The sequence below is a fragment of the Callospermophilus lateralis genome, chromosome 2 (genome assembly GCF_048772815.1).
Source record: "Callospermophilus lateralis isolate mCalLat2 chromosome 2, mCalLat2.hap1, whole genome shotgun sequence".
Classification (NCBI taxonomy): domain Eukaryota; kingdom Metazoa; phylum Chordata; class Mammalia; order Rodentia; family Sciuridae; genus Callospermophilus; species Callospermophilus lateralis.
The window spans coordinates 19,295,585-19,321,887 of NC_135306.1; the positions used below are offsets into that span (position 1 = coordinate 19,295,585).

At 54.6% G+C, this 26,303-nt stretch overlaps 1 protein-coding gene across 1 annotated transcript in view; it reads left to right on the top strand.

Moving 5' to 3' along the window:
• Whrn (whirlin) overlaps window positions 1-26,303 on the top strand; it is an 85,999-nt gene that overhangs the window by 12,218 nt on the left and 47,478 nt on the right. Inside the window, exons 2-3 of the mRNA XM_077108636.1 lie at window positions 11,409-11,630; window positions 18,582-18,707. Of these exons, the coding sequence (XP_076964751.1) occupies window positions 11,409-11,630; window positions 18,582-18,707 (348 nt within the window). The remainder of the gene's footprint in view (window positions 1-11,408; window positions 11,631-18,581; window positions 18,708-26,303) is intronic.

Here is a 26,303-nt window from a genome sequence, read left to right on the forward strand (position 1 = left end):
GCTATCCATATTGCTGTTTTTCACATCCTTGCACATTAATCCTTAAGCGCGTCTCTAATAACTCCTGGGGCTGTCTTTCTGGAGGTGTTATTGGCTCAGGGGAAAGGCATAATTTTAAGACTTTTGATAACAGTTGCCAAACAGTTCTTGGGAAGGGAATTATTTTGCATAATCCCTCCTGCCAATATTAGCAGCCTGCAAGAGCCCCAGTTTTCCCCTGGCCATGCCAACATTGGGTATTATGGTTTTCCCCGGTTTTTCCAATGTCACAGACAAAGAAAAAGGTATCCTATTTTAATTCGCATAATTTAAGTAGGTCGAACTCCTTTAGGTGTTTGTTGTTTTGTGTGTATAACTTACTGATAACCTATGCCCATTTAATCTCAAAGTTTTATATTTGAACCTCATCAAGTCTGTCTTTTCCATTCTGATGTTTGCTGAGTCTGTTTTTTTTGGTTTTTTTTTTGGCAGGGGGTGGGTAACCAGGGGTTGAACTCAGGGGCACTCAACCACTGAGCCACATCCTCAGCCCTATTTTGTATTTTATTTAAAGACAGGGTCTCACTGAGTTGCTTAACGCCTTCCATTGCTGAGGCTGGCTTTGAACTTGTGATCCTCCTGCCTCAGCCTCCAGAGCCGCTGGGATGACAGGCGTGTGCCACCGCACCTGGCTGCTGAGTGTGTTTTTGAAGCACAGTTGATCCTCCACCTTGAATTCAAATTCTTCAGTGTGAAATCAAATTCAGCTGGAAACCCTTCACTCTTTCAACTGAGAGTGGTCAGAAAGAGTTGAGGGACAGGGATATAAGGAGTCTGGGAAGGCAAGAAGCCCCATCAACATATCTGCTCAGGAGCTGAGAAAAAGACATTGATGTACGCTCATATTCCTGATGGATATATGTGCATTGGACATCAACCCCAGACAATAAAATACTCCATTGCAAACCCATCAAGCCTCCTCTTGAGCCATTATATTTATGACTCCTAGAGTCATGTTAGTTCTTCCTTAAAAAAAGAATAAAGAGAAAAGAACATTTGTAAAGCAATTTACTTAAATTATAAGGGGCTAAAAGTCAGGCTTAGTGGGTAATGGAAGAATTGCATTAAAAAGGAATCAGTATCTTTCTGGGATCTGCGCTGGCTTTGTCTTGTGAGTTGTTTTGCAAAGGGGTGGTCACCCTATCACTTTCTTGCAAATTTCTTGTAGCATTATCCCCAAGGTCGGGTTTTCTCCTTCCTTTGGGGGTGCATTTTCTCACAGCCTGCTCTCAGTAAGACATTCAGGGGAGAACAGGGGCTTTCTCAGTTCAGGTCTCTATCCCAGCCCTTGGGATCCCTCCATGTTTCCAAGATGAAAGTGAGGTTTTCCTCTTACTCACAGAGCCTTTGGACAAGGTCAAAGTCTTGTTCAAGAAGGGCAGGGAATGAACCATTGGTTTTTAAAATACCGCTGCGGGAGGCGCCAGTGAAAGGCACATTAAGTAGCATGAAGGAAGGTCTGCAGAGAGGAGCTTCCCTCCTGCCTCCTCTTAAACCTCTCACCAGGGGGTCCCCTCCCATGCCCCAGCTTGCTCCTGGCAGCCACAGTTCCTGGATCCCCTGCTCCCTTGAGGGTCTTCCATATACTTTTTGCAGCTGCTTCTGGAGGCTCATGCTGAGCTGTCTGTAGGGAGGGTCTTGGAGGGCACCCTGCCCTGCAGTCCTGGTGATTCTCCAGGGATGCAGCAGCCAGAGCCTGGGCCATAGCTGCACAGAGCTGGAGCAAAATGGGCAGGCCTTGTAGTGTCACAGCTGTGTCCCGGAGCCTGGCCCCTGCAGGCACACAGATGTCGGTGAGGATCCCATGCAGCTGTGGGTGTTTGAGAAATAGCAAAGCCTTATCTCACCCCTACCTGCTTACCGAAAGAATATGGAATTAGCGATTTGGGGACTTTGATGTAGGGAATGTTCACAAATGACATGTATCTTAGACCACACTCGGCAGTGGCCAGGTGTTTCCTAGGAGTGGTGGGAGAGGGACAGGAGTCTCCCGAAAGCAGAGTTTTATTGTTCAAGCATCTGCGGCAAGGATCTCAGCCTCCAGATGCTTGGAAGGGGTGTCAGATCCTAGAGATGGGTGTAGATTTTAGCATTTATTCATCTGCTCAGCAATTGTTTTATGGAGCACCTGCTCTGCGACTGGCATAATTTAACACATTCTTCAGCCTCTACATAGATCATTTACTTATTTGTTCATATGTTTATAACTAAGATTGCTCTTATGTCAAGAGCAACCGAGAGGCTTAAACTGAAAAGCGCATTATTAAAAAGGTAAACGGATCAGAAGTGAAGTTTGACAGTCTGCGAGCGCTTGTGTGGATGCCGTCTTTGATAAAAAGAGTATTTCATCTTTAAATTGAATTCTGAGCTTCCTAAAACCGAGGCAGAAAGAGAAATGAATAGATTATTTAGATCCCGCTAGAGGATTCCTTGGTACTTCCGGAGAGAACCTTCCTCGGGGAGGGCTTCCTTGCATGTATGTCCTCGTTGTCACTTTAAGTGGAGTCCCCTGCCACCTTGTGGGGTTCTGCTTGTTGATCCACCTGTGATGAAGCCAGAGGTCCTGGCTTCCTGGTCTGTTAGAGGGTGGAGCTAGAAGGAGAACTTGAACAGGAATGTGGGATGTGGCCTCTCAGGGGCAGTGAGCAGCACGTGCAGGGGCCTGAAGTGGAAAGAGCCGGTGATCTGATACTGTAAGAAAGCTCAGGTGGCAGGCGGGGGCGGGGATGGGCTGGTCAGGTGTGGGGCAGCCGCCCAGGCCTGAGATGCACCTTATATCAGAGGCAACAAGGAGCGTTGGGGACAATAAGGGACAGGGTCGGCTTATATTTTAAGTGGATCATTTGGCTGCTCTTCAGAGGCTGATTTTGGGGGCTGAGAGCGGAGGCTGGGGCCCATGCAGTAGTGGTCCCTGTGCGAGGTGATTGACACAGAAAGATGGTGCAGGTGGAAGGCACCCTGAAGACAGTGTGCTAATTAGGGATTTACTTTCCCATGACATTAAGATATGCTACTGGGGCACAGAGACCACACTGCTAATTTCTGTCTTCCCTCTAGGCAGGGATGATGGGTAGGGTCTTTCCAGGGCTTGTGGTTGTCATCTGCCTAAGGCTCCGGGGTCTGAGGGCCTCTGACCTGTACCTGCCATGTCTGTCTTGGGACAAGGTGTAGGAGCAGCCTTGTGTTCTCTGAACCCCCTTGAGCTGCGGTGAGGGCTGTGGGAGGGGAGGCACCGGTTTAGAGAGTCCAAGATTCATATCCAAGCCCTATCCTCTCTGTGACCTTACATGGGACATTACCATTATGACTTTCCTCATCTGTGCAGTGGGAAGAATAAAATGTCATCAGGCTGGGCATGGTGGTGCACACCTGTAATCCCAGCACCTCTGGAGGCTGTGGCAGGAGGATTGCAAGTTCAAGGCCAGCCTTGGCAACTTAGCAAGACCCTATTTCAATATAATTTCAAAAAGAGGCTGGGGATGGCGCTCAGTAGGGCACCTGACTGGCACGTGTGAGACCCTGGGTCCCATCCCCAGCATGCCCCCCCACCCAAGATGCGGTCATTGTAATCTTTCTGTTACTAACAGTATCACCCTCCATTTGCCCAGGGCCTCCTGTGTATCACCCAGTGCAGAATATCCATCAGTGCTCATTTGGCCCACAGGATAATTCTGAGGGTGGGCATTAGCAGCCTGATTTAACAGGTGAGAAAACAGGCTCAGAGAGGTCAAGTACCTTGTCTAAAGTCTCAGAGCTAGGAAGGGTGGAACATCTTTTGGGAACTTCCATTGGAAAATTACCCTAGGTCATTGCCCCTACCCTAAGCCTCCACCACGTTACCCTTTTTATATTGGTGTTTTGCAATACTTAGGACCCAAGAGTTAGCCCCCAGGTGAAGTTGGAAGATAGAGCCTGAAAGTAGGAAGGAAGGGGAGCACTGCTTTGGGATACTGTTGGGAAGCCTCCACGGAGGCCCATCCAGGGGCCCACTACGAGACGAGGTGGCACAGTGCTGCCCCCTGCAGGTGGCTGTAGGAACCACACCTGGGAGAGAGGCCGGCCCCAGGACACATCCAAACCCCAACTGTAGTGACGTGGGCTGCTTTGCCTGCTGCCTCAGGTTTTCCGCTGCATCTAGAAAGTCAAATGCAGCATGCTTCAAGATGGGCCTGAGAAGGGTCTTCATTGCAGATGTTTGTGCTGCAAAAAATAAAAATAAATAAAAAGGAGAAGCGCCCTAGATGTTTATCTATAGGAGAATCCCATGGTAGCGAGTCCCTGCGTGCACGTGGGAAGAGATGAGCTTGATGCCATTGAGTTGGTGAGGAAAGACCCTCAAGATAAGCTTCATCTAAAATAAAAAGATGGAGCAGAAGATGTGCAGTGTGAGTCAATATACGTGACACCCAGAAGACAGCTTTGCATATGTCCAAAGGCACGTGTATAGAAGTCCAGAACAGGCTACGTACACACAGACACACACACACGTACGTACACACAGACACACACACACGTACGTACACACACACACACACACACACATACGTACACACACACACACACACACATACGTACACACAGACACACACATACACACATACGTACACACACACACACACACACATACGTACACACAGACACACACATACACACATACGTACACACAGACACACACACACATACGTACACACAGACACACACATACGTACACACAGACACACACGTACGTACACACACACACACACACATACGTACACACAGACACACACACACACACACGTACGTACACACACATACACACATACGTACACACACACACACACACACATACGTACACACAGACACACACATACACACATACGTACACACAGACACACACACACACACATACGTACACACAGACACACACATACACACATACGTACACACACACACACACACATACGTACACACAGACACACACATACGTACACACAGACACACACGTACGTACACACACACACACACACATACGTACACACAGACACACACATACGTACACACACACACACACATACGTACACACAGACACACACATACGTACACACACACGTACGTACACACAGACACACACACGTACGTACACACACACACACACGTACGTACACACAGACACACACACACGTACGTACACACAGACACACACACGCACACATGCTGGTTTGATTCAATCCTCACAGACACCTGTGAGATAGTGCCACTGTAACCGCCCAGAGCTTCAGGTGGCAGAGCTAGGTGGGGGTCCCCTGCCTGGCTCCAGAGCTGAGGTCCCAGCCCCTCCTGCTTCCCTCTCCAGAGTCCCCTCGGGTCTGAGGGTTCTGTGCTCACCTCCGTGAGTTCTGTGGGCTGGTGGCCTGGGTCTGATTCTCTTCAAGCCCAAGTGCTGCTCCCTGTGCCTAATTGGAGCAGATTCCTCAGGACCCCCGGCACATAGAGACCTCATTCAGTACTTGTTGGATGGATGGACAAATGAATGGGTCTGAAGGAGCAAGGGGAGGTCATACAGAAAACAAGCTCCAGTGTGTCTCGGGACTTGTCTGGTGGTCTCAAAGACAGGAGAATGAAAGGGACCCAGAGCCTACGGTGTTGCCGGTGGCAGAAACAGAGAAGCAGGCTGGTGCCTTCGGAGGAGCCACCACAATCTGGGAGGGCTGCCTGGAGGTGGAGGGAGAAGCTGAAGGAGGAAGGCAGGGCAGATAGGAGGAAGGCGGATTAAAGGAAAGGATGGTTCCTACAAGGAAGAAAGGGGGACCTGGCGAGGAGCTCGAGGTCCTTTATACTGGGGTCCATATAGAGTCAGCTTCACAGAACGCCTTCAGCTTGTGCTGGGAAAAGGAGCGGCGGGCACACTCAGGAAGGTATCATCCTAGTAAGGACGTAGGCCCTCGTGTGTGCCAGGTACCGTGTAGGTGGTGTGCACTATCCTAACAATTCTTACAACAGTTGCTTTTTTTTTTGTTTGTTTGTTTGTTTGTTTTTTGGGAACGTGGATTGAACCCAGGGGCCCTCTACCACATCTCCATCCCCTTTTAATTTTCCAGTTTTGAGACAGGGTCTAAGTTGCTGAGGCTTGCCTCATACTTAACCGTCCTCCTATCTCAGCCTGCCATGTCACTGGGATTATAAGCATCCCCGTCACACCTGGCTAACAGTTGCAAAATGCAGACCTGAGCACAGAGAGCTTAGGTGATTTTCCTAGTGCCACACAGGAGGTCATCAGCAGACCCGAGGACCATTATGCAGTGTCTGAACCCAAAGGCACGCTGGTCAGCGGGGCGGAAAGAGCAAGCCGCATCGTCCTTTCAGATCACGAACCTCATCTCAGCACGGTTCTCCTTCCTGATGTTCAGAATCTCTGTTCCCCCAAAAAGAAGAGCCTGCCCCTCGAGGTCTGTGCCCCGGAGTGAGCTGGATGAGTCACCAGCGTTACTTGGGGCTTCTGGGGACCTTCTTTTGCACATGCTCAGTAGCGACCATCTTGTGCCCTTGAGGTCCGGTCCGGTTTGTGTTTGGTGCATGTGTTGTGCTGGGCCTTCTCCCTGCGCTATGGCCCCAGGCCGGGCCACAGTCCTCTGCCCTGCAGAGAAGGGTGTCAGCCTGGCCTCTGATTTGGGGGTTTTAGAATTGACTCTCTAAGTGGGGCCCTTCGCCTTCCGAGAGCATTAAGCCAAGTAGCGAGTTGTTGACTTGGACGACACCCACGTGCGATTTCCAGTTCCTTCCTCGCAGCACTGCCCGGGTGGGTTGTTTTCTGGTGATGGACGCGTCTCAGCCATGCCACCTGCCCGGTCTGATGGAGAGGGCTCTGATCTGAGTTGGTGACACAGGCAAGCCCCAGGGTCGGTGTTACTACGAGGCACAGGAGGACAAGGGTGGGAACATGGCGCTCTGGCGGCCTCCCTGGTTGGCCGGGGGCTCCCCCCAGATCCCTCCCATTTGAAGGCTCCTATGGCTACAGAGAAGGTGGGAGGAGATGTGGAGACAGAGGCCAGCCACCTGCACAGGTTGGGAATTCGGGCTGCTTTAATGTAGGGGTTGCATGTGATTTATCGTCTGCAGGTGGCTGTCTACAGAGCAAGGGCACAGCCATAGTGCCACTGGGGGGCACTGACCCCTGGCCTTCAGGTTCTTTGAAGGTCCCCGGCTGCCCCTGAGGTGCCGAGTTGGGGTTTGCATCCTGCTACCCCTGAGATCTCCATGGCCCCCTCCCAGCTGATACGGAACCTCAGAGTCCCAGGTCTTGGTCAAGGTCCAAGGATTTGGGTCGGTGACCTGGGAGCAATGGCCCGCACAGTCCCCAGAGCTCACTCCTGGGATGGGGAAGTCTGAGGTGGTTTGTCGGGCCCAGCCCACCTGCAGGCCTACCTGAGACTGATCCCCGTGTGTCTCCAAGGCCTCGATCTCTCTGCTGTCAAGACCCTGACCATCAGGCTCCATGAGCCAGGGAGATACAGCAGTTTTGTTTGGGGCAGGACCTTAGTGATCACTAAGTACCCCTTGGTCATTACCAGAGGGCAAAACCAAGGCCTGGCAAGGGGAGCTAGCAGCCCCAGGTCACCTGCGACCCAGTGGCACAGTGCAGCCTGCTTCGGAGGCCCGCGCTGACCAGAGAAGTACAGTGAGTGGCCGGTACAGCTGACCACAAGTGGAACCTTGCAGTTCCCCGGGTGGCCGGGATAGCAGAAGCCTGGCGGATGGCTGGCGGGGAGAGGCAGTAGTGAGCTTGCTCTAGAAGTTCCCTCCTCCAGGCCTAATGCCCTTTAAATAAAGAAGCCATAGTGAATATGGACGAGGCCCGGAGGTGGTGGGAAGGTGAACCCGGCTTCTCGGGCCCCCTCCTTTCCTGCGTGCCACGTTCAATGTGTTGTAGTTAAATTAAAGACTGGGGCGGGGGGGGGGGGCGTTCCGCGGAGTCCAGGGGGCCCAGGCCATCTTCCAAGCCCACTTGGGTGTTGAAAGTGCTGACTCAGGAATCTTGCTGCCTGCAGAGTCGCCAGCGAAATCAAACAGGCAACATAGGGAGAGGGCGTCCTTGTCCTCCTCAAAGAAGAGTGGTCAGCGGGCCTTCCAGAGTGACCTAAGCTGAGTGAGTGGCAGGTTTTACAGCCCCGAAGTCTTGTGACGGGGAAACCGAGGTGCAGAGGGGAAGGGGCTTGCCCTGGGCTGGCCTCCTGTGTCCTGAGCTGTGCCCCTCCGTCCCTTCCCCTCTAGGGACTTCAGAGTCCTCTTTTGTAAAATCCCGGGCGTGGGCGGGCAGCGGGTGGGCCCTCTGCAGAGCCGCTCTCCACAGTGTTCTCATCAAAGGCGTTGACCTCCTCTGCTTCTCAAGGTTGTGCCGGCCTATTTATAGCACTGACCAAGAGGGTTCCGCCGCGGCCACGAGAAGGAATACAAATGACGCTGCGTGTGGCTCATCCTCTCCCCCACTCTCCCTTTCAACTCCTGGGACAGTGCTCCCCGGTGGCATCTGAGCTCCCCTCCTCCATGCAGATACTCCCCAGGAGACAGGCGAGTGGGCTCTGCCGTCTGCTGAGCACCTACTGTGCGCAAGGCTCTGCACTTCCTGCCTGTCACCTCCTTTCACCCTCACCCCTGACAGATGGGTATCATCCCTCCCCACCTCACGGTGCTGCCTGTGGGGTACGCAGCCCACTCATGGTGGAAGTGCCTGACTCCATGGCCCTCGGTCTCTTCTTCCCTCCACGCTCCTCTGCTCTCACTCCAGCACCACCGGCCGGACTCGCTGTGGCTGCACAACATGTCCCTAGGGGTTCCCATTTCTGTGGGGGGAACGCTTTACTTTCTTACCTAATCAGACCAGCCTTTTCTTAGGCCCTACTGTTCTACGGGGAGCCCTGGGGATGCCGAAAGAACACTAAATCTTTCCCTGTTTATTGTCTTAAAATAATTTTTTTTTAAAGCAGAGTTTTGGTGAGCTACCACCCCAGGCCAGGGCTGGCACTGAGCTGCGAGTGGAGGCCCAGCGCCTTGGGGCCCGCCTTTCCTCCTCTGGGAGGGGTCTGCCCGTCAGAGCCCCTGCACACAGCCAGCCCCTGCACCCCAACCCGCTGACTCTGCAAGCTCAGTCCTTGGTCCCCTTGTCCTCCAGGTCCTGGGAGTTGGAGAGCCGCGTGCAGTGGGGGGTGGGGGGGTTGGGGGGGTGGGTGTTGCTGAGAGCCCAGGGGCCCTCCTTTTAAGGCACGTTATTATTTGCGTGTGTGGTACTGAGAGCAGTGTGCCCTCGCTGTGGGTCATGTGGGAACTATGGAGAAGTAGGAAAAGCAAGACATCATCACCCGCAGCCCCACTCGACAGAGAAACACTGAACGCGGGCACGGGACTTCCCTGGTTTTTTCCTGTATGGTTTTTCTTTCTCTTAATAACTGAGACCATACCATGAGGACATGATTCGTAGCCGGTTGACCCCACTTAACATTGAAATATATCACATGTCCACGGCTTCACAAACTCTTTGTCCATATGATTTTTATGGCAGCATAAAATCTCAGTATGTGTCTATGTTCTCAGCGACTCACAGAGCCTCCAGCTGCGGTGGTTAGGGAGCCAGGGCCATCGGGGAGCCAGGGCCACCAGGACAAAGTGCCAGAGGTGGGGGCGGCTTCCACTACAGGAATTCATTTGCCACCATTTCTGGAGCCGGGAAGTCTGAGCTCGGGGTGCCAGTGTGGTTGGCTCCACTTCCCGGCTTCCAAATGGCCACATGCCTGGGTCCCCGGAGGAGACAGGAACAAACTCTGGTCCCTCTCTTCTATGACGATGGCCTCACCCTGCGGACCCCAGCTAACTCCAACTGCCTCCCACGGGCCCCATCTCTAATGACCATCGTTCGGGGGCGGGGCTTCAACATTGGAGTTTCGGGGGAGACACACATTCAGTCCCTAACATGGGGTGCGCTTGCAGTTGATCTAGCACCTGGTGACTGCCTCCGAGTCAGCATCGCCCTCACCGCTCCAGGTGCATTGTGGGAAAGCAATATGGCGACCTCAGCTTCTACCCAGGGCCTAGAGTTCAGGATTATCACCCTGCGTGGTTGTTCCAACCCAGCCTTTAAAAAACAAAGATGGTGTCTACACTCAAAATGAGTAGCTGTAGGAAAGGAAGCCCCTATTAGCCGTGTGGGCAGGTGATTTCCCTCCATATCTATCCAAGTAGTAGACCACTCTGCACTCCCAAGATTGGATCCCTTGAGAATTTCATGAGATAGTACCTGTCGGATGCAGGGTGGAGCACCCGACACCCACAGGCCCTTTAACAATATTAAGCTATTGTTATTATCAATGTTTTTTTCATTTGCCTCTCACCTAGAATTTTACTGGTGTCCCCAAGACCATCCCCAGACTCAGTGATTAACTAGAAAGGCTCAGTGGGTTCAGAATACACAGTTGTCCCCGGGTCTCTGGGCGATGGGTTCCAGGACCCCCTCTGGATATGAAAATCCGCTGATGCTTACGTCTGTTTTGTACAAGTTGCACACATCCTGCACATGCTTTGTGATCTCTAGATTATTTATAATACCCAATACAGTGCAAATGCTGTGTGAGTAGTTGTTACTCTGTATTGTCTGGAGAATAATGACAAGGAAAACGTCTGTACGGGTTCAGTCAGATCCATTAAAAAAAAATATGTTTGGCCCGTAGTTGGTTGAATCTGCGGACGCAGAACCCGTGGGCACGGGCGGCTGGCGGCTGTGTACTCAGGGTTAATATATATTACATCAGAAGGAAACAAACCAAAATGAGCATAAGGAAGAGACACATTGGCAAAGTCCAGAGGAAGTCCAGGCTCCCGAGGGACCTTCGGTGAGTCATGAGGCTTAATTCCTTCAGCACCAGACTGTGCCCACAGGAGTGCAGTGCTGCCTGCCCAGGAAACTGACTAGAGAGCCCTAGAAAGGTTTTATGGGGGCTCTCTGCCGGCACCCACATTCCAGACGCCCAGAGGGAAGGCAGGTGTTCAGCACAAACCCCAGTTTGCAGGTCCATTCACAGCGAGCCCCACGTATCAGACAGGGTCCAAGGGTCCAAGTGCACAGAGGCCCTGCTGGGGACAGCAGCCTGGGTCTGCTGGGCACCTTCTATCTGCAGGATACTATCCCAGGAGATCAGATTTCTTGTATTGGGTCGGCTTGAAGATAGGGGAGAGGCAGGTGTCCCCATTTCTACAGGCCAAAAGTAAGGGTTGGGGCGGGGAGGCCGACTTGGGGGCTGGGTGGCTCCTCCACGTGGGGTCCTGAGAGGAAGCAAGGTCTCCCTAATGGCAAGGGGGGAGTGCTCCCTTCCCTCTAACTCTGTGTTCCCCTCTCTCTCTAGGCTCTGAAGGGCTCCAAGAAGCTGGTGCTGTCCGTGTACTCTGCGGGGCGCATCCCTGGAGGCTATGTCACCAACCACATCTACACCTGGGTGGACCCGCAGGGCCGCAGCACCTCCCCGCCCTCGGGCCTGCCCCACCCCCAGGGCAGCAGCGCTCTGAGACAGCCGGAGGGTGACCTGAGGAGCGGCCTCTGTCTCCTGCAAGGCCGGGATGAGAAAAAGGTGAGCTGCAGACTGCTGGGTGGTGCGCATGCCCAGCAGGACAGGCGCCTCCCAAACCCGGAGTGGTGACCGGCAGGGGCTGGGCCGGGGCTTTGTCCTTACCCTGGGTCCCTCTTGAAGGGCGTTGTCTCCTCCTCCGTTTCTTGTGCAGTGTTTACTACAGTAGAGGCTGAGCTGCCCCCAGTACTGGGATGTCATGAGGGTCGCTCTCCCTGCTGCAGCCAAATGGATGGACAGTCAGTCTGGTGGGCAGCTCGGGCCCAGGACTGGCCCTGGGATCTAGATCCCCGCCATCCACTAGGCACTGGGGCACGGACCCCCTGCGAGGGTTGGGGGGGCTGGTGCACCAGGTCCCAGATCAGGTCCTGGGAAAGGAGAGGAGAGAGAGCTGGTGACAGTGTCCTTCCATCAGCGATGGCTGCCCAGCATGGCAAGGCGGGCCGCGAACCTGACCCAGGCCCCAGGCAGCCCTCCGGAGATGGCCAGAGAGCATGCTTCCCTGGTGGGGAGGGCCCCGCGAGCACCCAGCCTGGCCACCTCGAGGAGGCCCAGGTGCCCGCAGGCCTCCAGCCGCCGCCCTGACCGCGCTCTCAGGGAAGCTTTGGCAGCGGGGCTTGAGCCAACTCCTGCCCAGGAGGAATGTACTAGAAGGGTGTGGGCAGGCCCGGAGGTGAGGCTGGGGCACTCGCCAAGACTTCCCTGTGTCCTTCCGCTTAAGAGGCCTAGTCCAGGGTGGGACACCCGATTGGCTGGCGGGAGGCCAGGCGTTTTGATTGGCAGGACCAGCTGGGGGAGGGGTGCTTGTCCAGCGCATCGTGGAGTGTCGTCACCTGAAGGAGGAGGCAGAGGCATCAAAAAGTACCCCCTACAGAGCCCTCCTCTCCCTACAAGTGGACTATTTGTTTCATAAAGGAGAAAGAGGTCTAGGTCCCTGATGTCTTAGCCTTCTCTCTGGCTGTGTGCCTTGCTCCCAGACCAGCTCCCAGCTGTTTTAGGACCTGGATCCTGACAGCCAGGAAGCTGCCCAGCTTGGGGCTCCAGGCCAGGCACCTCCCCTGGAGACTCTCTCCGCTCTCCCTTTCCTGTGGAGGAGACCGTGGCATTTATTCCATGCGTTGGTGTTCTTTGCTCAAACGTCAGGATGCAGCATTCAGGAGATCACCGCGGCCTCTGGTCGCTGTTGGGAGGTCTGCGGGCACCTGGGCCTCCTCAAGGTCGCCAGGCCGGGCAGCTCCTGAGCCCTCCCCACCAGGGAAGCATGCTCTCTGGCCATCTCCGAGGGCTGCCTGTGGCTGGGTTGTGTTCACGGCCAACCTTGCCATGATGGGCAGCAAACTCCCTGTCTTTCTGGCAAGCCCTCTCCTCCCTAGGTGGAGCTCTGTACCCAGGCACCTTCCCTGAGTCCTCCAAGACACCTGCTAGGTGGAGGTCACCATCAGCATCTTATAGAGAGACTCAGCAGGTGGCAGCCGGGAGGTGCTCCATAAGCCCCCCAGTCCTTGTGGTGCACCTGCGGTGTGCCTGACATGTCCTGGGAGCTGGGGATAAAGCTGAGGCCCTGCTGTGAGGGCGCAACGGAGGTGGGGAGGGAGGTGAAGATCCAGAAAGGAGCACAGAGGAGCACAATGAGGGACATGGGTGTCCTAGTCTGTTTTCTGTTGCTGCAACAAATACCACGGACTGGGTGAGTTATAAAGAACAGAGGTTCACTGGGCTCTGTTCTGGAGGCTGGGAAGCCCAAAGGCCTTGGTGAGGCCCTCTTGCTGCCCCATGACATGCAGGGGACATCACATAACAAGACAGAGCAAGTCCGCCAGCTCAGATTGCTCTGCTTCTTCTTTAAAGCCACCAGTGCCACCAGGGGAGCCCCCACCCACCCACACACCAGCTGCACTGACCTCATCTAATCCTATTTTCTCCAAAGCTCCCCCTGCAAATACCATTAGCATATGAATTTGCAGATTAAGTTTCCCTTATGTGCAATTGGAAGGATGCATTCAAACCACAGTAACTGTGGGAAGCCAGAGGGGGGTGTTCTGGGAGGTGCCTGAAGGTGTTCAGGGAGGTTCTCTCTGAGAAGATGACTTCTGAGCTGAAACCCCCAGAAGGAGAAGGAGGCTTCCTGTACCATTTTGAGAGTTGAAAATCCCAGGCAGCAAGGGCAGCATGTGCAAAGGCCCTGAAGTAGAACTGAGCCCAGTGTCTTCACTGACATCATGTTGGAATTCTGTGGGTGGGAGGATGAGGGTAGATAAGTTCCCGTCTGGGCATCTTGGAGTAACTTCTATAAGAATGCATAAGGCCGAGGTTGAGAGAATCTGGTACCTGGGAGGACCAATGGAAGTACCCCAGACAACACCAGAGGGGGTTCTTCACCAATTTCACTGCTGGATTTATTATGGGGATTAAATGGGATAGTGTCAGTATGGCAGGAGTGGTTCAAATCTTGGCAGCTGTGTGGCTTTGGACAAATTGCATAACCTCTCTGAGCCTCCATTAGCCATTTCCTCCTCTGTGGAATGAACACAGCAGTAGAACTACGCCCCCCACCTAGGTAAGCTCGTGGTAGCGAGGACCTTGGTCTTGAGTCTGGGTGGCTCCTTCGTGCCTGGGACAGTGTGGATGCTCAGTAAGTGTGTATGACACAAATGACTAAATTAAGGTGGAATCTGCCTGGGCCCTGCACACAGCGGAGGCCCCAGACACTTGCAGCACGGGACCCTGCACCCTGTGGGGACCCGGGTGCTCGCTGTTCTTTGCAGAAGTGCAGACAAGAGTGTGGCCATGGCTTCCCGAGTTGGCGATTTTGGTTGTGGCCTCTGAGCAGCTGTCCTCCTCATGCCTTTGGTGTTGGTGTTCCCCCAACTCTCCAGGGAGGGAGAAGCACTTCCTCACCTCTGTCACCCGTGTGTCCCCGGCCAGCGAGGTGATGCTCACGGGCAGCAGTTCCCAGGCCTCTGACCTTGAGGATTTTTCTTGGTTAATAGATTCCACAGGTGGGAGAGGACTCCTGGGTTGCTCTGGGGCCCCCCATGGCCCTCCTGTCCTCAAAAGTCAGAGAAGTCACATGGGGACAGGGTGGTGGATTTAGCTTTCTGAGTCTCTCTAGGGTAGAGCCCACGTTACCGCCTTGCCTGTGCTTCAGGTGTGCAGTTCTGTGTTGGTAATGCACTCACACTGCTGGACGCCATCCTCTGGAACTCTTCACCTTGCAAAACCAAAACCCTTTAAATAACAATGCCCTGCTCCCCCTTCTACCCGCCCTGGTGCCTTAGTCAGCTTTACATAGCTGTGAGGAAACACCAGAGAAAAGTGAACTTAAAAGGAAGAAAGGTTTATATTGGCTTACGGTTTCAGTCTGAGGTCGCCTGGGCCAGTGGTGAGCAGAACAGCCTGGTGCGGAGTGTGTGATGTAGGCTGGGAAGCAGAGAGAAAATCCAATATCCCCTTCAAGGACACCCCCCGAGGCCTTGTTTCTTCTACTAGACCCTCGTACCACCTCCTGATGTCTCCACACACCCCCCACTAGCACCACCAACAGGAGACCCAGCTGTGGGGGACATTAAGGTCCAAACTGAACCACCTGGGAACCACCGTTCTGCTCTCTGTGACTCTGGCCCCTCTCAGTGACTCAGATGAGGGCAAGGTGTCCGTCCCTCTGTGATTGGCTCTTGTCACTTAGCACAGTGTCCTCAGTGTCCACCGTGCGAGGGTCAGAGCTTCCTGTCCTTCAGGCTGAACGCTGCCCGGCTGTAGTCAGGGCTGCTGGGAGACTGACTCCAGGCTGGGGGCCACGGACGCCAGTGTCCAGGACACGGTGTCTGGAGCGTGTGTCCTGCTCCGCAGACGGCCACCTTCGTGCTGTGTCCTCCCAGGTCAGAAAGGCCAGCGAGCTCTGGAGGCCCCTGCTCTGGGAGGCTCGTTGCATTCACTGGGGCTCTGCCTGCGTGGCCTGAGCCCCCCAGGGCACCTTAATGTCGGGGAGGTCTCGTGGCGTGACCCTGGGGACACGGGCCCTCATCTGTGGCGATGCGTGGGCCGCGTGTGTTCATCCCTCACCTGTTGGCCGCCTGCCGTGGGGCCGCTGCTGCCATCACGGGATCATGGGGTCACGGGTCTTGGGGATCACGGGGTCACGGCCTGTAGACACGTCGGGGAGCCCTGCTTTCATCCCCTGGGTCTGAGTCGGGAGTGGGTTGCCGTGTCCCCGGGAGATGGCATTTTTAACCCTTTGAGCATTCCGTGCTCTTCCCGCAGTGGAACCGTTCCCAGCCCCACCAGCCGCGCCGAGGCTTCCGGGGTCCCATCCTGTGGGCTCCCCACTCCCCGTGTGCTGAAGCAGTCGGAAGTGCCTCCCCCTCAGTCCTTACGTTGGGACTGCGTGTGACACCTTAGCAGAGTCATGACAGTGCGAGGTCCAGTGGGCACCAGGTGGAGCCCAGGGCGAGGCAGTGTCTGTCTTCGCAGGCCCTCAATCCTGGCCTTCGTCCAGTGTCACCTCCCCAGGGTGAGCAGGCAGGTGCAGGGGCCCTTAGTGGATACTCTGTCCAGACAGGGAGGACTCTTTCTGGCACATTCCATGAGGTACAGTGGGATCTGTGCCCTGTGAAGAGGAGAGGCTCGGGTGCCGTGGGGAGCCGAGGAGGAAGATCTGCTGCCCAGAGCGGGCAGATGGCTGGGAAGGCTTCCTGGAGGAGGCAGCCTGGGGTCTTTGCACCACCCTTTATCCACTCATCTGCTGATGGACACCGGCCCCCCGGGAGCTGGAGCTGGAGCTGTGGCCCACGTCTGTGCCACAGATGAGGGCCTGTGTCCCCAGCAGGTCGGCTTCATGCTGCTGCGCTCAGGTTCCAGGGCAGTCACAGGTGGCCAGCAAAGCGCCTGCTGCCCAGGGTGTCCTTCCCCAGAGCACGGAGGCCGGCGCCTGAGCCAGTGGCCAGACAGGCTGTGCTCGGGTCCTCTGGCTCGTCCCTGGCTCCCTTGGTGTCCCACTGGGAAGAGCCTCTGCACAGCCAGAGTGACTCCCTCCAGGGTCACAGACACGCGGCCTCTGCTCACTGCATCACCTTGCTCCATCAGTATCTGAATCTGCTCAGGGGACGAGGCGGTGGGGCAGCTGTTTGCAGGACGCACACCCCTGCCACCTTCCTGGTCATATCCCTCTTGGTGGCCTCGCCAGTGTTTCCAGTGAGTGACGGGGTAGGTCACCTCGCGGCTGGTGGACGTGTCATTGCGGTTCCGTGATAAGCGCCGTTTCATCCCCACGTCAGGGGATGTCGGTTTCCATCCTTGTCCTGAAGAGGGGCTGCGGAGGTGCGGGGCTCCTGGACCCCCCTGTGCACATCTTCATGTCCTGGCGCTGGGTCTGACACCAGGAGCCACGTGGGAGACCCCGGGCCACCTGGCTCCATCCGTGCTCTAGAGGTGCAGCAGGGGGAGGCTGTCCTGCCGGGGGGCCAGGGTCCAGACCTCAGGCTGTGCTCTGGGCTGGCGCTGGTCCCCAGGGTGCCCCAGGGTGCCATCTCCCATCTCCTCCCCTCCCTGTGGCTGTCTCTGGGAGCTCTGCCCCAGCCGGGCGCCCTGGAGTGGACTTGGGAAGAGTTTCGTCTATAGGAGGGCGCTGTCCCCACTCCAGGAGGGCCACTCCTCCTCAGGACCTGTGCGTCCTGCCTTCAGGGCCAGAGGGACTTTGCAGAAGTGACTGAGGGAAGGCTTTCGAGATGGGAGATGGTCCTGGATCATCGGTGGCCCCTGTCACTACGGGTGTCCTTGGGAGAGGGAGAGGCAGGAGGCTGGAGGTCAGAGCAGAGGAGGCGGACAGTGGACCGAGAGAGATGGAAGGAAGCACCGCAGGGAGCTCGGGCACCTCAGGAAACAGCCGGGTCCTCCCGGCCGCAGGGGGTGGCCCTGAACACCCCCCCCCCCACTGACTCCCGTGGTTTCCAGGCCCAGGAGTCCAGTCCAGGCTCTCTCAAAGCTTCAACTCGGTGGCAGTCTGTTCATGGAGGTGCAGCGGCCTGAGCCAAGGCAATGATGGAGCAGGGGTCACAATCCTGGACCCCCACACTGTCACCTCCTGAATGTACAGACCTACGTGCATGCAGTGAGGGACCAGTCACCTCAACGCTGCATTCCTACAGCCTCCTCAGAGGTTATGGAACCTTCCAGAACCTCTAGACTCCTGCCTGGCCTCATGTGCAACTCTCCCCGACCCGGGGCCATCCTCTGTGACCCACCTCCAAGGTCCTGAGCCAGGCTTGCTTTCCTGCATGTGACACATGCCGTCCCATGTCCCATGTCCCTGGGATGCACGGCCACCTACCTCCTGTGAGCCCCTGACTCTGAGCTCATCTGAGACACCAGGAGGCCCCTTCCCCCGCCGCCTCCCCCAGGCAGGACCAGGGCCCTGCACTGCCCACTGCCCCCTGGGACCCTGAGCCCCTCCCGAGCAGCATGGTGTCGGGGAATCTCCGGGTGGGCGCTCCCCGAGTGCGGAGGGAAAGGCCAAGTGGCCCATCAGGGTGGTGGCCGAGCAGGAGACCCTGGGAGTGGGGCCCGAGGGCCCTGGGGAGATGGGGGACCTTGGGGACACAGGGTAGTGGTGACCCCAAGCCTGAATGGAGCCCTGATCCTAGGGAGGGAGGGTGAAGGGGCCTGGGCTGGGTCCCCAGGCCTGAAGTCTGCCCCTGGCTGAAGCATGAGGTGGACGTGCTGAGGTGCTCCCGGGTGTCTGCACCAAGGGGACCCTGGAGATCCTCTCCTCCCTTTCGCTGCAGTTGTCACGCTGATGGAGGGGGCAGGAACTCCGTGGGTGGCACCTTCCAGGGGATCTGGCAGGGTGACTGGGGCTCCTTGCAAGACCATGGTGCTCTCCAGGGCCTGGCAGGGCTCCGTGGCTGCCACCACCCCAGTGTGGCTTCCTGGCTAACGTCCCTGCTCTCCCTCCTGCAGGTGAACCTGGTGCTGGGGGATGGCCGCTCCCTGGGCCTCACCATCCGCGGGGGCGCAGAGTACGGCCTGGGCATTTACATCACGGGTGTGGACCCGGGCTCGGAAGCGGAAAGCAGCGGGCTCAAGGTGAGGGGGTCGGCCCATGCGCAGCCCGGGGTGGGGGGGCGGTGCAGGGGGCTGCTGCAGCTGATTTTCCCTAGACTTCGGCCAGCAGTCAGCACCCCCTGAGGACAGGCCCCCACTGGGGGCCCTCCTAGCCGCTGTGCCCCTGTTCTACAGCCTGGGCAGCCGCAGGGCAGCCTTCCACATGGGGCTGGGCCCTGGGCCAGCCTCAACCTCGGTGGCAGCTGTTTTCAAATACTGCTGATGGCCAGTGGTGGCCCTGACGTCAGAGCTTGTCACGGTGCCTGGGGAGGGACAAGAAGCCATGAGCTGGGTCAGGGTCACCCTGGGCTGGTTCGGGGCTGGCATTCGACCCAGAGTGAGTTATTAAAATGACAGTTATTAACAGGACATGGTTGGCTCACCTTTTAAAGAGGGCCAGCTGTGTGCCCAGCATGTGATTCGCTTCACGTGTGCCCTCTCACCGACCCTCAGGTACCCCACGCGGTTGGGTATTTCCCGTTTTTTCTGGGGGTGTGGGGTGGGGGGACTGAGGCATGGAGCCATGCGAGGACTTGTCTGAGGTCACACAGCTGGGGGTTGAGGGCAGGATTTGAGCCCAAGGAGCCTGGATCCCGCCATCTCACCTGTACCCTCAGCATCCTGCTGGGGGGGGGGGGGGCAGGCGACTTGAGAGACAGGCGGAGACTGTGCTCAGGAGGACACTGGACCCAGGACAGGGATCACTGAAATAGGTGGCAGCCAGTGTTGGGCTCCATCCTGATGCCAGGGACGCCACAGCCGCAGTGATGCCGAGTGGCAGCCGTGGGCACAGGTGGCATTTGAGCCAGGCCTTGCAGAGGAGGAAAGGAGATGGGAAAGGGGGCTGGGGAGAAAGGAGCCTGGGGCCTCGGAGCAATTCCCCGTCCCTCTTCAAGGGGGTATTGCGGGGTGCGTGGTAGGGCCCTCGGGACAGTAAGTGCACAGACAGGTCCTGTGCTCGTTGGGGTGAGTGAGTTCCAATGGACAGGTGCTTTGGGACCTGCCGCTGAGTCCTGTGTGGGGGTGGGGGTGGCCTCTCCCTCTCTGGGCTGGCGTCTCTCTGCTGGGACCTCGAGCAGTGGAGCAGTGGGCTGGGTGACCTCCAGGGTTTCCTCTGCCTCTGCTCATTTTCCTGGCCTGAGGGGGCCAGAGGCCAGCCACGTGCTCCACCTTCTTCACCTGTAGGCTCCCATAGGCACCTAGAGGTGGTAAGCAGGGGGCAGATCCCCCCTTTGCGTGGGAGCAGGAAGTGGACATCCCATGCTGGCAGGGTCCATGGCCGCCTCCTTCCTTCTCTCCTCGTGTCAGTGAATGAATGCTGATGACTCCTCTGCCACACGCTGTCCCCCAGCTTCCGAGCTGAGCAAGGTGGGCACAGTGACCTCCTGAGCTCACGTCCTGGTGGGAAGTCGAGGGGACAGAGAAGTTACTCAGTTATTTCATTGCAACTGTGATGAATGACCAGGTGCAGATCGCGCGGCAGCGTGTGTGACACAGGAGGCCCGGCCGGGGCCTATCTGGGAGGGCTCCTTGGAGGAGGTGTTTTGGTCACAATTTCAAAGAGAACAAATCTAATTATGTGAAAAAGGAAAAAGAATCCCAGGCAGAAAGAACAGTAGAAGCTGAGCCCCCGCCAGGGAGAGAAGGGAAGGCAAGGGAGGCCACTGTGGGAGCAGGGAGGGCCACTGAGGGTGCAAGGGAGGGCCACTGTGGCAGACTGCACAGAGCAGGGAGCAGAGGGTGCCAGCGACAGCCGGCGTGACGAACAGGACGGATCACACAGGGCACGTGCCTCGTCCACACCTGCAGCCGTGAAAAGCCGAAGGGCCGAGGTGGCTCACCTGGAAGGATGTGCACAGCACAAAGCCACACACCAGGTAGCTGTCAGAGAAACACCTCGGAGGCAGCACTCCAAAATGCCAAGAGTTAGAGCTGGGACAGTTTCCCTTGGTTCTCTGGGTCCTCGGGCAGTGTCTGCAGGGAGCAAGCAGGACTCTCGTGACTCTCGTGACTCTCATGATGGTGGAAGCAGCCACAGTAAAGCCATTTGCATTTTGACAGGAGGCAGGAGAAGTGTTCCGTGGAAGTTTCTCGGGCGGATCATTGCGCCCAGACTGTATTTGCTCACAAAATGCCCACTTCTGCAGAGGCCCCTGCATCTCCAGTCCCCTCCTCAGTAAAGCATTTCCCAGTCCCCTCGCCCCCTGTTTTCCTGTCCCCTCCCAGGGCGTGCAGCTATGCCAACAGCTGCCCACACTCGCTCGGCATCGGCTGATGGTCCTGTGGATCGCCGCGCACTTTCAGTGGAATTAGGCATATTGAAGTGGAATAAAGGGCTGGCTGTGTGGGTGGCAGAGCCAAGAACAGGCTTTATTTGTAAATAGGGCTTCTTGCCGCTGTGCGGGGCTCTCCTGGGTGGAAACGCTGCCTCCCCCGGCTCCCAGCCGCGCGGCCCACTTAGCTCCCGCAGGCCCGGTTTGAGTCCAGGGAGCGGGCAGGCCGACACTGGCCTAAGTGGAGGAGCGCTGAGGGGTCAGCCGGGCTCCCAGCCCTTACCCCCGGGGGTGGCCCATGGAGCTGGGGGTCTCCCACCCTCCCAGGAGGGCTGACGTCCCTCCAGAATTTATCTTTGGATTCTCTTATTCCTTGGTGCCCACTTCCCCCCTAGAAAATCCCACCGAAGGAGGGCCCATTAAACCTCTTTTGTTCCTTTAAGGACAGCAGAGATGGATGGCATTTAAAAGTAATCACAGTGATAGCCGTTGCCATTTCTCAACCAGTTATTATGAGTCAGGCTCTGTGCTGGGAACTTTAGATAGGCTTTTATTTAATCCTCTCCATAGCCCTGTGGAGGGCATTAGTAACAGGATTTAACAGATGAGCAGCGGAGGCTCAGAGAGGTACACAGCCTGCCCGGGATCACACAGGGATGCGGGCCTCGCCCCTCAGGGCCTTTGAAGGTCATGTGCTTTGGGTGGCAGCTCCCTAGGACCCTGACTTGACCAAGTGTTTTTAAAACAACAGGAAAACGGACATTGAGTCTCCTTAGACATCACGAAGCTCCCAGAGCTTGGAGAGGCTTTCCTGGCGCCTGCCCAGCCTTACGCTCCATTCCCGAGGTTGTCCAGGGATGGGCGTGAGAGCCAGCCGGCCACCCTGGCTGAGGGTCCCTGGAGCAGGACCTGGGCTCCCAGGAGTGTCTGGTGCAACAACAACGCCTCAGTGGCTCTGGGGACGCACTGCAGCTCCCCGCTTCTGTCATGGATGCTGGCTGCACCAGGGGACCACCTATGTCACCTTATGGGTGGAGCCACTTGCACTGGGTGTGAACCTCGGCTGACGGGGTCTGGCCATGGTCCTCTGCCCATGCGGCCTGTCAGGACTGAGCCTCTGATGCACCCAGGGCTTAGCACCCGTCAGGAGCCAGCAGCGGACTGTGTCATCTCCCAGAACACCCCCCACACAGCTCAGGAGGCGGTCACTCTGAACCCAGTGTTCACGTAAGGACAGTGTCTCAGCTCATGGCTGTGTGGAGGGATGGGTGCCCTTACACCCCATGTCCCCTGGCCCAAGACAGCGTCTGCACACAGCTAGTGTTCAGGAAATAGTCTTTTCTTTCTTTGTTGGTACTGGGGATTGAACCCAGGGGCACTTAACCACTGAGCCACATCCCCAGCCCTTTGTATGATCTATTTAGAGACAGGGTCTCACTGAGTTGCTCGGGGCCTCACCAAGTTGCTGAGGCTGGCTTTGAACTCTTGATCCTCCTTCCTCAGCCTCCCAAGCCGCTGGGATCACAGGTGTGCACCACTGCTCCCTGCCTAGGAAACAGTTCTTGACTGAAGGAGGGACAGTGGCCGAGGTGGGACCTGAACCAGGTGCCTTTGACTCCAAAGCCCTGAAGTGGAGCAGACCCTCCTTCATCCTGGCCTGAGCACAGCACGGAGCCGGCACCTCTGTGGAAGGTGGAACAGCCAGGGCGTGGTGAGGTGTGCTCATCATACAGCAGGAGCCGCTGGTCTTCTCTGAGGGACCCAGGGCGGGCGGAGCCATTGGTCTGCACCCCCAGATCCCAGCACCATGTCCCCCGAGCTGAGAGGAGGGTCCAGACCTGGGTACAGAACCCCTTGGCTCAGTTGGGCCTTGCCTGCTGACCTGTCCCATGCTTCCCAAGGGACTTCTGCAGGAGCGAGAAAGCCCCATGCTGCCCAGCCTGCTTTCTGGTCTTTCTTGTGGGTCAGGGGCCTGGTTACCACGCCACATTTGTTGAATAAGGATCCTTGTTTACCACCGACCTCCCTGCGACCCTCGACCTCCCTGGGACCCTCGGCCAAGTATCCAAGAATGGAGAAAGAGGCAACAAAGGACATCGAGTCTCCCTAGAAATCGCCATGATGGCGATTATGGCTGGTTTAGTCCTAATGAAGATACCAACAATACGTGTAATTAACATTATGTGATTACTAATGGCCAAAATTTTTTAAAAAGCTTAAATATAAGGGCATATTATGGCTGACTTTATGGCAGTCCTCATGAAGAGGACAAAAATAATGACCTAATGTTTATTTGATTCCTGATGACAGCTAAAAATAGCTCAGGTAATAAGGGCATCTTACAAACAACTCTTTGCCCTTAACTCTACGACAGACTCGTTTCTTGAAAGACACAAACTACTAACTCTAGAAAGAAAAATAGAAAATCTATACCTTCCATACATGTATAAGAGAAATTGAGTTTGTATTTTAAAAGACCACTCAAAAAGAAAACTTAGGTCCAGACGTTTGCATGAATAAATTCTATCAGACCTTTAAGGAAGAAATGTTGCTCATTCTCTTCCTGAAAATAAAAGATGAGGGAATATCTTCCCACACATTTTATGAGGCCAGCTTTGCATAATACTAAGACCAAACAGAGTACAAGAAAGAAAATAATACACCACTATCCTTTGTGAATATAGATGCAAACACCCTCAACAAATCCTGAGCAAAACAAATCCAAGAACCTGTGAAAGGGGTAATATACCACAACCGAGTGGATTTCATCCAAGGAGAACACGATGTTCAACATCCATTGATGATGGATGCTCTCAGCAAACTAGGGATGGAAGGGAATTTCCTTCATCTGATGAAGGGAATCTACAAAAGAAACCCACAGCTAATGTTTTTCATGGTGAAAAACTAAGTGTTTTCTTCTAAGATTGAAATAAGGCAAAAATGTCCTCAAGATTTTAGTATCATACTAGAACTTGTAGCCAATGCAGTAAGTCAAGAAAAAGAAATAAAAAGCATGCAGTTCAGAAAAGAAGAAATAAAGCCTTTACAAAGAGAAGAAATAAAGCTTTGCAGAGATGGATCATCTCCACAGAAAATTCCAAACAATCTGCAGAAAAGTTCAGAATAAATAATGAGTTGAGCAGGGGGAAAAAGTCACACAGCAGCCTATGCAAATTAATTATATTTCTGTATGCTAGGAATAAAAAACTGGAATTCAGAGTTAATGAAAACAATACAGTTTACAATGGCACCAAAATACTTAGATATAAATAACCAAAATATGTGCAGTTTTGCATGCGAAATCATACTACAGAACAAAAAGGACCTAAATAAACAGGGAGACACACTGTGTTCACAGATAGGCAGAGACAATACCACTGGGCACAGTCGCACACACCTGGAATCCCAGCGACTGGGGAGACTGAGGCAGGAGGATCGTGACTTCAAAGCCAGCCTCAGAAACTCAGAGAGACCCTGTCTCAACTAAAATATAAAAAGGGGCTGGGGGTGTGACTCAGTGGTTGAGGCCCTTGGGTTTAATACCTGGTACCCCTCCCCACAAAAAAGAGGAAGAGGCAAGAATATGAAGATGCCAAGTCTCCCTAATTGGATTTCTGTTAAACAGAACCCCCAGGCTAACTCCAAGAGCCTTTTTTTTTTTTTATAGTTTTTCAGAAGCTGATTCTAAACTGTTGTATGGAAAATTCTAAACTGTTGTATGGAGTTGAAAGTGTTCTGAAATAGAAGAGCACAGTTGGAGGATCTGTGCCCGGCTACAAGACTTACTCTGAAGCCACAGTAAACAAGTGGGTGTGGTATTAACAGAGGGATAACACACACTGACCAGGCAACAGAGTCCACAAGTAAACCTGCCCTGTAAACCCAGCTGAATGTTGGTGACTTCATGGAGAAAGGGTCGTCCTTCCCGCAAACAGCAATTGATCATCCATATGCCAATCAGTGGATGGACCTCAACCCAAACTTTACCATTTATACAAAAATCAACTCAAAATGAATCAATCTGAAATGTTAAGTGTAAAAACCTTAGGTTAGGCAGAGCTCAGTCCATGAAAGAAAAAATGACAAATTGGACTTCATTCAAATGAAAACTCTTGCTCTGGCTAAGGCACTTCTAAGGGAATGAAAAGAAAGAAAATATTTCCTAATTATATTTCTAACAAAGGGCTTGTATTATGAACATGCACACCTGTAATCCCAGCAGCTCAGGAGGCTGAGGCAGGAGGATCGTGAGTTCAAAGCCAGCATCAGCTACAGCGAGGCACTAAGCAACTTAATGAGACCCTGTCTCTAAACAAAATATTAAAAAGGCTGAGGGGGGGAGGGACTGGGGTTGTGGCTCAGCGGTAGAGTGCTCGCCTAGCATGTGTGAGACCCTGGATTCGATCCTCAGCACCAAATAGAAATAAATAAAACAAAGGTATAGAAAAAAAAAAGGGGCTGGGAATGTGGATCAGTGGTTAAGTGCCTGTTAATCCCTGGTACGAAAAAGAAAAAAAAAACATATAAACTGTGCTTAAATCAGGCCAAGGGTCTGAGGAGCTTTAGTGGTGGGTCTGTAGAGGTGAACATTGACTCTGTACTTGTCCAAAACCATAGACTTTTACGTTGCTGGGGGCGATTCTGTATGTAAGTTTTTAAAACTCACCGGGATAGGGTGTGTGTGTGTGTGTGTGTGTGTGTGTGTGTGTTGGGCCAGGGGATGCCGCAGTCTGGCTGGGCACAAATAACCAGGAGGTCACGAGCCACTTGTAGATTCAAGCAGGAATCAAACTTTATTTCCGAACTCACGCGAACGCCACCCACGCGACCCTCCAGAAACCCTCACAAGCTCAACCGCAACTCAACAAACCCACACGAACTCTCTAGGAACTCCACGAGAGCTCAACAGGAACTCAACAGGAACTCCACGAGAACTCAACTCACGGGAACTCAACCATCCTAATGGCTCGCTGGCACCACTTCTCAAACACTCCCCCTGGCAAAATTCCAGGCGCCATCACAACTCGGCTGTGGCTCTCATCATCTCCCCCCTTTTGTTTAATTAAACAACAAGTATGTGGCTTAGGGACCATGCCTGTCTTAGGTTGTCCAATAGTACATATGGTTCTTACCTGTCATCGGATGAGCTGACCTCAAGGCGTCAGCCTCCTGTCTTAGGTTGGTACCATTGCAATTGGATCTTACCCATCATTGACTACTGGCCCAGCATTTAGCCACACTTGTGGATAGTGGTTTTTACACAAACATCATAAACAACCTGCTACAAGCAGAAAGGGGAGGATAC